This window comes from Rhineura floridana, chromosome 4 (genome assembly GCF_030035675.1).
Source record: "Rhineura floridana isolate rRhiFlo1 chromosome 4, rRhiFlo1.hap2, whole genome shotgun sequence".
Lineage (NCBI taxonomy): Eukaryota > Metazoa > Chordata > Lepidosauria > Squamata > Rhineuridae > Rhineura > Rhineura floridana.
The window spans coordinates 39,543,158-39,556,738 of NC_084483.1; the positions used below are offsets into that span (position 1 = coordinate 39,543,158).

General features: G+C 38.2%; 1 protein-coding gene across 3 annotated transcripts in view; it reads right to left on the minus strand.

The window, feature by feature from the left end:
• The window catches only part of ALLC (allantoicase), a 30,767-nt gene extending 17,533 nt beyond the window's left edge, over nt 1–13,234 (minus strand). For 2 of the 3 annotated variants that reach the window (XM_061622841.1, XM_061622839.1), the window contains exons 1-9: nt 10,625–10,726; nt 10,296–10,421; nt 8,884–8,934; nt 7,893–7,980; nt 7,569–7,694; nt 5,822–5,901; nt 3,717–3,849; nt 1,366–1,521; nt 487–560 (exon numbers count right to left, since the gene is read on the minus strand). In XM_061622841.1, coding sequence (XP_061478825.1) covers nt 487–560; nt 1,366–1,521; nt 3,717–3,849; nt 5,822–5,901; nt 7,569–7,694; nt 7,893–7,980; nt 8,884–8,934; nt 10,296–10,385 — 798 coding nt within the window. In that variant the 5' untranslated portion in view covers nt 10,386–10,421; nt 10,625–10,726. Of the gene's footprint in view, nt 1–486; nt 561–1,365; nt 1,522–3,716; nt 3,850–5,821; nt 5,902–7,568; nt 7,695–7,892; nt 7,981–8,883; nt 8,935–10,295; nt 10,422–10,624; nt 10,727–13,177 lie in introns of those variants that run through there. The other variant, XM_061622840.1, reaches the window with a different exon arrangement.
• Nucleotides 13,235–13,581: the final 347 nt, after the last annotated feature.

Genomic DNA, 13,581 nt, shown 5'->3' on the forward strand with positions numbered 1-13,581 from the left:
TTGTGAGGTGGCCCCAGAGAGTGCATCTGATGGCACTGTTTTGCAAGAATGAGGGCAAATGCTGTTTAAAGTCTAGCAGTAGTAAACTCTGAGGGGCCTTCTCTACAAGCATTATGGGATGAGATGGCTTTGGAGAGCCTTGGATGATGCCATGGCAAAAACAAGAGGAGGGGGAGGAGGAGATCATGTCTTAAATTGGTCCTGACTACTCTGCCTCAGTGTTGAGTCCCTACATTACCTCCTTGACTCGTGGACTTCATTTTGCCTGGAAAGGTTATATTGTTTCAATATCCTGTTGTGTGTATTTGTTAGTGTTGGAAGCAACGTAAAGATATAAGTACCACAAAATCAATGAAACAGTTTAATGACAAGAAATAGCTGAGGAACACTGAAAATCTATTGCAGCTTCTAAAGATCAATGTTCTTCTACACATGAATTATATTTAGAAATCTGATATAAGTTGCTATAACACATTTATTTCTTACCTTTAAAACTGGTGGTCTTTGCAAATTTCTGCCTGTTTCCCATCCATCTTTCATGGATTTTGATTTCCCTATTCCTACCGAAAAAAACAGAGGAATTCAACAGTGTTAACTATGCCTCTAATTATTGTTATCTGTTCTGAGGTGGATAGTTTTTTCTGAACTTGGTAGGGTGGTTTATTGACTAAATAAATTCACTGTGTATGGAATTCCATTATAAAAAAAAAGCAAAGGAGACTGAAGTTTTATAACTGGCTGGCAAAAAGCACACTTGGGAAACAAAAGAACTCCAAGCACATGCTGTTTAGGGGAACTGATACTGTGTTAAAGACTAGTGCTATTTGAATGCTTCCCTGTTCCTGTTTTGTAATAAATATTAGGAGTGGGAAACCATGGGAAATTAAATTATCCTCACAAAATGCTAAACATGTAAACTACTACTGCCTGCACAATTTCCTACTGCTAGGGAAAGTGGCAAATGTGAAACAAAATATATGAAACATTACATCCAAATTTCTCTTCCTTGCTTTACCAATACCTAAACTGGAGAAACAATCTCTAAGTGGGCAAAGAAGTCATGCTTAACAACAGGCTTAACAACAAAGGGTTTTTGGACCCTCAGCTAAAAAAGAATGGAATTCACCAAACATTACTGCAGCACCATACCTATTTATTTCAGTCGAGTTCACTGACCGTAAGTGCTGTTAATGCGAATGGGTATAGTGCTTCATGGAGTATCCCTATGAACAATTGTGAGGACTGTTTTTGTTATTAGTGATTCATTAAAAAGTTGGCAGTTTGATTTTATTAAAATATTGTATTCCAATTGCTTTACATAAAACCAAAATAATGGCTATAAACAAGGCCTGGTATCATGCTTACCTAAAATATTTCCAGGATGACCAAACTGAGTATCACTGTATCCAACACAGACACCTCCATTCACCATTGCCACCAAATCACTCAAATGATTCAGACCAGAAAGTGGCCATTCTCCCAGCATCGTACCATATACTTTTAAACGAGCAATCCCACCATCTGTAGGGTCAGGAGGGAAATGCATTTTAATTCTGACTTTATGCCAGAGGAAAAAGACATAATTTTATTAGACAAATTAATACATATACACACAATTCTATATAATTTAGTAGTTACATTTTATAATAGTATATATTAAGTAATGCTATTGTAGTTATGATGATGATGACTAAAGGAGGGACAGTAATATAAAGGAAAGAATGTGAGCAAATGGGGTTTCATATACTTAAGTTTTGTTACGGTCAAGAATGAAGCCTTGCAGGAAAGGTGGATTTGGTGAAGAGATTTGGAAAAAAAAGGGAGGTGGCATATAATATACATACAGGCATACCCCACTTTAACGTACGCAATGGGACCGGAGAGTGTACTTAAAGTGAAAATGTACTTAAAGTGACGCAATTATCTTCACTTGTACTGCACACAATCACCACTAGATGGCAGCGGCGTCATGCCAATAAAGTGTCCATTATTGCAAAGCGCACGTACTTTAACCGGAGTATGGTGGAGTATGGAGCATGTACTTTATAGCGAGGCTACTTTAAGTGAATCTACTTTAAGCGGGGTATGCCTGTACTGTACATACATACACATTGCAATAATTAAGCATGCAGCACCTCCAAACAGTAGATTGCACTATACTGTTTTCTCTCTATTTAGCTACTGCGTGTTATCGTGTTGTTTTTCTGGTTCCAAGAAGAATCTGGAAGTTCCACAATGTTCTTGTGTGTACTGCTGCTTGGGTGAGATGCCATGATTTAATAAAGCTTTCCTTAAACACATGTTAAAATGCTTCACTTGCAGTTGACAAATGTAACTTGTGAGTAAAATGATGCAAGATGAAGATTGGCCAGGACAAAATGCAAGTGGCTCTTGCACCAGTGCATTGTTGCAATGAGCCATGAAGTTGCATCACAGCAGATCAAAACATGCAGGATGGTGCATTGGTTCAGCAGTTTGGAGGATGTGCAGGCAAGTCAGGGAAGTGGCAACACTAAATTGTATGCTTCCAAGCCCAATGCAAAATGCTGGTTTTGATCTTTACAGCTCTTTATGGCTCAGGAGCCCAGTATCTTCTGGAACACCTCTCTCCTGACAGAAACCTACCTGGACCCTTACATCATTATCTCAGGCCCTTCTCTGGGTCCCTCCTCTGAGGGAGGTTCAGAGGGTGATGACAAGGGAGAGGGCCTTATCAGTTGTTCCACACCCATGTGTGGAATGCTCTTCCCAGTGGGGTCTGCCTGGCACCTTCACTGACATCTTTTCAGCACAAGGTAAACACTTACTCCCCCCCCCCATGCCTTTGATACACTGAGCTGAGTCTGCTTTGTTGGTGATGTGCTGCCAAAGCTTCCTATTGCTGCTATGGGGGTGGGGGTGATTTTTGGTTTTTTATATGTTATATGAAATGTTAATGTTTTATATGATTTTTTCTCCTATGGTACAATATATTTATATATTTGTGTATATGCTTTTAAATTTAAGTCGCTTAAAGACTTTTTAGTTAACAAGTGAATAAGTTTATAAATAATTCATAAATAATAAAAAATAAAGATGGCATTCTTCCCTGTGTTGCCAAGGCATGCCCAATGGCCCCACAACACTGCAACTACAGAACATCATTATTAAAAATCATAATTTCCAAGCAAGTATCCCCAAACACACTATCCATAGGCAGTAAGTCTCCTCATTTCATACTGACTGAACTATCTACACACTATTTTTGCGCCATTTTTGCAACATAACATTTCTCAAGGTTATTTTGTGTTTGTCATAACTGTTTCCAGCTGAACAAATCCTATGGATATCAAGCTGAGTTTCTGTTCAGTCATCAGTCACTTATACCAAACAAACACATGTGCACATGTGTATATGTGCAGGTCCTATAGGTATTAAAGGGGAACACTAATCTAAAACTTGCTGCAAGATGTAAAATTGTGCTCCTAATGGGTGACAGTTATTAAGCTCCTCATAGGTGCTAGTAATAGGATTGAATGGAAACCGATCTATCAAATAAGGTGTTGATGCACATAATACATAGAGCAGGGATGGGGAACCTGTGCCTCAACATATGTTGTTGGACCACCAAATCACATCAGTTCCAGCCAGCATGGCCAATAGTCAGGGATAATTGGAGTTATAATCCAGCAACATCTGAAAGGCCAGAGTTTCCTTATCTCTGATACAAATCTTACCTGGATATATATTGAGTCTTAGGTGAGTCCACCTTTGCTTCGACGTCACAATAAAATAGTTGTGGCCAGTGTCAAGATTTCCTGATTTTATCTCTGAAATAAGAACCAGGGAAGTCCATTCATCTGACCTCATCTGAAAATAAATATTAGTTGTTTGCTTTCAGATAAGTGACAACCTTATTTAGATTTATTTTAATACACCAGAGGTAATCTATGAGGTAGACTGATCTATTTTATCTTTTTGTGTCAACATAGTTGCCAGAATGTACTTATCTTTCTGCATAATTCATCTGGCATTTAAAATGAATGTGCATTAATTCAGCAGTTTTAAAGATTTCCAAACATTTTTGAGAATATCATAAATAAGCTGTCAGCAGCAACAGTAATTAAGGAAGAATGAATATTTATGGTTATCCCTTTTTAGTACATGTTCACTTACAGCTGCACCCAATGCTGCAGCTCTCCTCCAGCACCCCACTTGCCCTCAGAATCAGCTCCAGAGGGTTAGGGGGCCCTCCAGAGAAGAAATGGAAGCCCCGTGGAATGGAAGTCCCATGAGTGGGATTCTGCTCACACAGCATTAGATACATACATCCCTTAGAAAACAACAAGGCAAGCCAAGGAAGCTATAAAAGGCAATACGACAGGACTGGGAAACCTGTGGCCCTCCAGATATGGTTGAATTCCAATGTCCCACTCCCAGCATGGCCAATTGTCAGGGATTATGGAAGTTGTAGTCTAACAACACCAGTCAGGCCAGTGTTTTCCACCCCTGCTATAAGACTTCCTTTAAAACAGGTATACGTCTGAGAGTGCTTAAATAACTCAAATGTAAAACTGTTGATCTTCATTAAAAATGTGCAGTTTTGTTAAACCTGTCCTCTTTAATGCAAGCTTGGTAGGTAACTAATGTAATACTGTGCCAGTGTTTTCAGTCTTCTAGATTTTGTCTGTGTGTGTCAAAGGAACTAGGCCTTCACAAGCACAACACACAGTCCATGGGCTGATTTGTTGGGCACATCTTATTTACTTGTTGACTCTGTAGAAATATCCAGATACCCATCGTTTGCAGCCCTTTCTCATGTATAGAAATATCTGAGGCACACCTAAGTACATCAAAAGCAGGGACAGTAATAGGGGCCTGTTTTCATCACAATAGCCCTATTGGTATGTTGTTGTTTTTATGCATTTACTCTATGCATAGTGAGAAGAGTGTGACTGTGCTTACTGGTGCCCTCTTTGTTGCTCTCCCCATGAGCCCCACTCCTGACATCCACAGATTCAATGCACTGTTTGTAAATCAGAGCCTTTGCACCTACAACTGCGTGCATGTAGGCTCTCACACAATCAGGAACTCATATATATTCTCCTTTATAGATGTTGCATTTATTAAAACATGGCATACCATTATATATGAATTCAGCCCAACAGCTTATCAATTGTTTACTTACTGCCAACAAACCATATGGTTGGTTCATGCCTTAATAATATTGGTTTATTTTAACTATGGCTTGGCATTATGCATGAACCCAGCCCCCTTCCTTAACCATGGATTGTTTGACCACCCCCAATGCTCTCTGAACTATACAAGCCACAAGGCAACAGCAGCTAGAAAACAAAACAAACTTTGGAAAAACAAGCCATGGTTTGTTTGCTGGTCTGTGGGATAATTCGTGGTTAACTTGTGGTTTGTTTAAACAAGCCATCGTTTAACATTGTTTGTGAACCAGGCCTTAGAGATTTGGGCTGAAGAGAGACCTGTGGGTAAAGAAATGGAGAAACAGGATTAATGAGATATGGATAAGGGACACAGAAGATAATGTAGAGGGCAGAGACACAACAGGCCTTTGCTCTCATTTGTTGCTGCTTGTCACCCTCTGTATGTGATACCTGCATGGTGGAGACCATCCCTTCCCCACTTTGATACTTTTCAGTGGCCAATGAGCACTTTCAGCCCCTCCCTTTAGCAAACACTACATTAATGAGAAGTAAAGATGGTCTAAAATAATCTGTCTCAACAGTTTCATAGAACACCGTGATTTTAATATGAAAAAACTCTGTGCGATCCATTATCTGGTGTTTCTCCTACCCAGAGGTCACAGTACCTCCTTGGCAGCCCTTAACTCTTCATCTGAAGCTGCTGTTCCTATTCTGTTCCCTCTTGCTGGCAGTGCTGGTACCTCCTCTGCAAAGGCAATATGCCAAAGAGAAATTCAAACAGATAATACAAGCAACATTGAAATCTCATATACATCCACTTCCTTAAAGCTAATTGTTTAGAATCACTATTTTATCTCTAATACATTATATTAGAAATCTGCCACACTGTGCTATAGGGCTAAGGGAAGTTTCTTTTAGGAAAACTGTGGGGCAACTTAGAAGTGGAAGAAAGGGAGGCTAGAGTAGGCGTCCATGTATCATAGATCAATGTGGGACAATACTACTAGATAGCAGAATACAAACTGGAGACACTTGGGCTTATATCTCTGCCCAGTCATTAAGTCTGTTGGGTTTTTGTTGATGTTATATGCCTTCAAGTCGATTACGACTTATGGCGACCCTATGAATCAGCGACCTCCAATAGCATCTATTATAAACCACTCTGTTCAGATCTTGTAAGTTCAGGTCGGTGGCTTCCTTTATGGAATCAATCCATCTCTTGTTTGGCCTTCCTCTTTTTCTACTCCCTTCTGTTTTTCCAAGCATTATCATCTTTTCTAGTGAATCATGTCTTCTCATTATGTGTCCAAAGTATGATAACCTCAGTTTCATCATTTTAGCTTCTAGTGATAGTTCTGGTTTAATTTTCTAATGCCCAATTATTTGTCTTACTTGTGCATTTTGGAACATAATGCCTAGCGCTTTTCATATCCTGAATTTGACTTTGAACACCAAATGCAGAAACATTAAAAATAAAACACATCTGATGTGTGGGAGACACATTCCCCTTTCAACGTTGCCAACGCTACCATTGCCATTACTATATTGCTACTGCTAAGGTCAAAGTGGTTCCTGTCAGGTTGACCCTGTAATGGAGATGAGACTAGAATTAGCACAGTGCAGTAAATGGAGCATAACCAATGCACATTCTCGTAATCAAATTTGTGCCATTCCAGACATACCCTTGGTGTCCATTTGTAGTATCAGCACTGTGTGGTTCTATGCTAGTTACTATCCACGAGAATAATAGAAACAGCCAGGATCAATTATGGTGAAATATTGCTATGGTGTCTTGACCTCTATTGCCCTAGACCTCCTGTGCTGAAGTGTTCCTGATAGCTAGACCTGAAAATACTTCTTTCGCATCTTCCTGATGCCCACAGCCAATGCCTCCTGCTGAAGTCCATGCTTGGCTTACTTTATCCTCTCCATGATGTTCAGTAAGCTCTGGTCATAGGCCTTAATGAAATGTTTTTCACTTATGTACACCTTTCACCAGGTTACATGTAACAGGACTGTACTTCTGCCCAAAGTTGCATCCACTAGGACCCCTTTTCTGTTACCTTTCCTTGTTTTGATATTTTTATTTATTTATTTAATTTGTATCCCGCCCTTCCTCCCAGCAGGAGCCCAGGGCCGCAAACAAAGCACTAAAACACTTTAAAACCTCATAAAAACAGATCGTAAAATACATTAAAACAAAACAGCATTAAAAACATTTAAAAAACAACCTTAAAAAGGGTTAAAACATTATTAAAAACATATTAAACAATTCTGACACAGATGCAGACTGGGATAGGTCTCAACTTAAAAGGCTTGTTGAAAGAGGAAAGTCTTCAAAAGGCAACGAAAAGATAGCAGAGATGGCATACAACATCAGAACGTCTGTAAAGTTCTTAAGATCTTAGTTACCTGGCTTCAAACAAGCAGCTTGGACTGATATCCAAGGAGCACAGTTTCCAGCAAAATAAGACGTGTCTGCCTCAAATCCATAAATAATGCCTGGCACTCCCAATTGAATGATGCACCAATCATGACCTAAGATACAAAGGAAGAACCTGTTTTAAAAAAACCTAAACAAAGTTAATATAGATTCAGGAAATTAGAGTAGTTGACTTTTATTTATTTTTATTTTATTTATTTATAAGATTTCTTACCCACCCTTCAGAAATTTTCTCAGAAGAAAAATGTCTTTTGAAAAATGTAGGTTCAGATCTAACTAAAGCAACGTCTTACCTGGAATGCGCTTCCTTCTGGTCTCCCATCCGTCCCTCCACTTCCCATACTCAGTAAATAGATCAGCGTGAAATACTGGCCTTTGTTTCTAAACATATAAAAGATCAAGGTGGCTAAAACCGGTATAACTTCTTTCATTATAAATAAGAAACCTAATGAGTTTTAAAGTTATTTGAAATAATTTTTTCCCATAAGTACAAAACTATATGTTTGTGGTAATTGCCTTAGAAACACATTGCTTCATGGGTTTTGGTTTTTAACGTGAAATGAACCAAAACAAAAGTGAGCATCTGGGGAAGGGGAGGGTAAGTCCACCCGTAATTATAGTTGTTTATTGCTTGTGAGGAGGGAAGGGGGTCCTTTACATTAGCTGCTATGAAAACTCAGTTAAACAATAACTTATATTAAGAAAAGAATTTTTTTTCCACACTTAAATAAGATTATTTCTGACACCACCAAGATGCAGGATAGGATTGAACAGGGCTGCAAAGAGAAGCCAAACTACAAAAAGAAACCAATACTGCAAAGACACCAGCCTTATTCATGCATTTGGTGTGTGTGGTTACTGAACATGTGAAAGGGATTTCAAGAACACATTGGCTAGCACCGTCCCCTAGCTACTGCTGTGTGTGCTGGGCATGATCTCCCCGCCAACCAGCCAATGCACATTTGGTGTCAGTCTGAAGGGGGGACTATGCCACACTAACATATGCATAAAGCTCCTTCTATGGAGACAGAAAACGTGGTTGACCAGGATCTAATATTACCTAACTACACCACTGTTTCCATAATTATCCAATGCTGCTTCTTATCCAAAGGAAACAAAACCCTCTAGTGTGTGTTCCTTTGACTTTTCACTGCTTGGGGAAGTGGATTCTGCAGCAATCCTTAAACATTTAACCATATTAGAATGTTATTGGCCTTCAGCAATGGGCTTTACCAGACTCCATTTATAATACAAAGAAGAGCCATACAAATTTTGCCTACTTACCTTTAAGAGATTTTCTGCAGGAGCAAAAAAGTCGTCTGTTGCAAATAAAATCTTTACAAAATAAAACAGAATCATGAATTATTACAACTATTTACAAATAACTACTTGTTTTATTGTACATGCAACATTGGAAGGAAAGGGAGATTGGGCAGGCGAGCAGGCAGATGTGAGGGGCAGGGCCTTCTCAGTGATGATCCCATAGTTATGGAAATCCTTCCCCTAAGATATACAATCAGCCGCCTCATTTGTATTATTTATGTGGGATCTAAAAATGCTTTTTGTTCAAAATTACTTTTAGTGAGGGGGTTCAATGAGTAGTGGCCTCTGTTTTTTAATCTTATACTAAAATAAGGGCTGCTTGACATATTAAAATCAGTCAGTGATACGGTCCATACAGAGGGATGTGGAATGTTGTTAACTGCTGCTGTTATGATTATAATATTCTTTATTTGATATGGTTTTAATTTGTTTTCAATGGTGTGAGCTGCTATAGGAAGATTTTAGATTATATCTAATTGTGGCAGCAACAATCGCACAACAGCCATTCTGCTAGCATAGCACAAAAGCTGAATCCAATGAGTTTCTTGTGCTTGAAAAAGAGGTTACAGAATCCCTAGTGCAACCACTATTATTATTGTACTCGATGACAGTTAAGCTTGTGTGCTTGTGCAATAACATCAACTCTCAAACATCTTGCATTAATGCTATATTGGATCTCACCTACAGTATTTTGAAAGACACCTTATATATTAAATAAAATGAAATAACAACCTGAACTTAACCAAAGCAGTCCCTAGTCTAATCCCTTGGCACATCCTCCTCTCTCTCTCTCTCCCTCCCCCATGTGTACTGCTCTTTGAGCAGAAATCTCAAGCCACCATTTCCCCTTCCTCTTAGCAGCTCTTCTGTGTGTGGAGAGAGTTATGCTCATGGGAAGGCATGAAGGACCAAACAGATAAGCTCCACAGAGGAGCATACATACAGGGCAATGCCTAATTTTAGCTAGATTTCTTAATATGTGCTTCTTTTCTACATCCTGTTTCTGTAATGAACCTGTGCACATTTATTTTTTCTTTTACTCCTTCATAACATTCTAGCTATCAGTTGCAACTGTGCAGCTCTTGTCTGTCTGCCTAGATTATAATCCTGCAAACAGGAGCTGTTGATTTAGAATTTTTGCACTCTTATTTGAAAATATTATCAAAAATTAATTATGGAAATTTATGGTTGTTACTATTACTAAAGTATTTCCAAACTAACAGCTATTAGTATCATAATAACAATCTTATTTCTCTAATGTATAGAGATTTGATTTGAACAAAAAAATTGTTTCATACAATTCCCTGCACAAAAGCGAAGTGTCATCTTCTTTTATGAACCTCATTTGTTTTAGTGAATTGCCCTGAATTTACCTTCCCTCCTATAGTTTCACATCCCAAGTCATTCAGTTGCAGGAAGTCAGGTAAAACGTTAGCTTTTCTTTCTTTGGGATGAAAAGTCATCTTTCCTCAAAAAAAAATTTTTTAAATCTTATTCTCCTGAAAGAGAAGTAAAATACAGTAAATGACATCTTTCCTCTCCTTATCACTTCCAACTCCTCCTTTCTTAAAAGCAACTTTACAAACTGATTAAAGAAATCTCAGTGATTTTTTAAATGTATTGATTTATTTTAATTTATTAAGTTTTCTTTTTTAATTAGTTGATTTAATCTGTACACATTTTCATGTAGATGCATATTTACCATGCTTTGGATCCTAAGGCAAATTAACTACGGAAGTTCATGAAAGATAAATTTCCTGCATCTTCCTCCCCCTAGTCACCAGCACTCTCCCCAAAATTTTATCTGTAGGGTTGGAAGATCCTCCTGAACAATGTGGAACAGGACACAAGAGGCTGAAGGAAGACAGGCAATTGTGCAAAATCAGGTAGAGCTCTGGAGAAGTTTTCCAGGGGATTGCAGGAGTGTGGAGGGGACTTGAAACTGTGCTTCTGTGAGTATCTTTACATTAACCATATATTAACTAAAGATCCAAGCCTTTATTTTTAAATTATGCATGTCCTTGTAGGAAGTACCATCCTGAAGCAGCATTCCCTTTCTTTCTTTCTCTTTAAATATGCCACTTCCAAAATGGCACCTACTACTTGCACTTTTTAGTACTTTTATTAAAATATTTTTAGTTGCAACTTAACCAGGTCACCTTTTTAATAGATTAAAAGTCTTTAAATCAGTCTGATGCACCAATTAAATGTTGCAGCCCCATTTAAAAGAAGAACATGGTCACATGTGCTATCATTCCTTCTAATACTGAACTTAGAGTGGTCCCAACCCTATCAGTTACTAGTGAAACTAGGCCCATCAAAAATAAGATTAGTTTCTGCATACCCAGGAATACATAAAAGTGTACAAGTCTATAAATTCAAATAAAAAGAAACAAAATATACCATTAGAGCCCTTCTTGTTCTTATGTCAGCCAGAGCCCTCAGCTGCCTCACACAATCAGTAGGTGTCCGTGGGGTGAGCACCACTGGTTTGCAGCTTTGTTGTTGGATATTGAAGGAAATGTAACACAAAATACAAAGCTATAAATCCATGCAGCTCAGCTTCAACTATATAGTTGATATCCAATGTTAGTCAAACTCAGAGCAGACTCGTTGAAATCAATGGGTTTATTCTGAGTATAGCTAATTTTGGATATTATCCTCTGGCTGTGAAATAGTTGATGACTCTGATCTGACATAATACAATGGGCCTTACTAGATCAGACCAAAGCTCCATCAAGCTAGCGTCCCATTTCTGAAAGCTGGCAGATGCTTCTGAAAAGCCCATAGGCAAGGCTATTTGTCCCCAAGCAACTGACATTCTGGAGGTTCTCTATCCACTTTGTAAAAACCATGCCTAATTTTATAAGTCTCTATCATGTCCCTCCATTTGTTGTCTTTTTTTCTAAATTAGCCCCAAATACTTTAGGCTTTCCTCCTAGATACTCCAACCTTGATCATTTGGTTGCCCTTTTCTGCACCATTTCCAGGTCCATTATACTTTCTTGAGTTGGGATACCTGGAAGCTTGTACTGTATTCCAAATATTTGGCAACTTAATAGTTTACAATATAGTACTGGCAGTTTTGTTTTAAATCCCTTTCCTAATGATTCCCAGCACTGAATTTTTGTTTTTCACAGCTGCTACACATCATTTATGTTTTTACTGATCGCTTTCTTGGATCCCATCAGTATATATGTGGAGTTAGGAATTGTTCCCACCTAATTCACACTTACTTACATTGTTCACACTTACTTAACATTGAATCTCCTTTGCTGTTTTGTTGCCCAGTCACCCAATTTAGAGAGATCCTGGTGGAGCCCTTTGCAGTCTGCTTGGGTTTTCACCTGAATAATCAGGTGTCATCTGCAAATTGGCTACCTCTTTGTTCTCAATTTACTCCAGATCACGGATGTTAAAAAAACACTGATCCCAATACAGGTCCTTGGGGTAACTCATTGCTAACTTGCTTCCATTATGGAAACAGTTTATTCCCACCCTCTGTTTTCTGTAACTAGTCCTGTTTACCATGTCTGCTAGGTTTAGACTGCAATCCTAACGCCAATTAGCTGGGACGGGAGTAAGCCTTGCTGAATTCAACACGACTTACTTCTGAGGAAACATAGTGACTATTGTGTTTATTCAGTAAGTACTTAGGTGACTTTTGTCAATATATTTCACAAAGTCAAGTACATTATGTTTATGTACTTGGTCATCCTGACCAAATGGAACCTTCTAAAAGTTGCATGGTTTTTTTTAAAAAAAGGATTGATTAAAATATTAGTTTTATTCAATACTTAATTCAAGCCCATGCTGATTTTTTTTTAATGAAATGTAAATGGACTGCCTTCAAGTCGATCCCGACTTATGGCGACCCTATTAATAGGATTTTCAAGGTAAACAGTATTCAGAAGTAGTTTACCATTGCCTTCCTCTTTTAAAAAAAAATATACAAGGTTGCAAATAAAACATAATTAGCAGTGCTACCGTAGGAATTAGTTCGACACAGATCAATGACATTTCAGTCGTGAAAGCTAGTGCTATATATTCTAATCAATCACAGGCAGAATAACCAAATTATATCATCTAGGCATACTACCAAAAATGGAAACAGAATAGTTAAATATTGTTGAATTGGAACTTTTGACAATTCATTGGCAATATGTAGGGAATAGGACATTCTTGTGGGTATTCAGTCTAAAACATTTTTGCCATAAAATCTCAAGAGAAATATATTAAAATCAGTAAGTCTTACTCTTTCAGTTCTCCACGGTAGCCTCAAGTAATCTGCAATGTGAACAGACTAGAGTTTTAAAGGGATTGGTGGACAATCCCAAATAAGCATGTTACACAATCAGTAGACAATCATTAGATTTTATTGATTTTGTAAAAGATCCCTCTCCTCTCTTTCCAAATATCTACCCCTTTCTTACTCAAATATGCAGAAAGAATGTGCAGTCTCTTTATGAATCTATTTTTTAAGCAGCATTTTTTAAATTAACCTAGCAAATTCCAAGAGACACATCATATGTGACACAGTTTTATGCACACATTTCTACCATGAGTCTGGCCTGCACAAACTTTGCTCCTGAACTATGGTCTGAAAGCACTTGTGGCCAGCTCCCTGCTGAAGCTAAGCAGGGTCAGGTCTGGTCAATG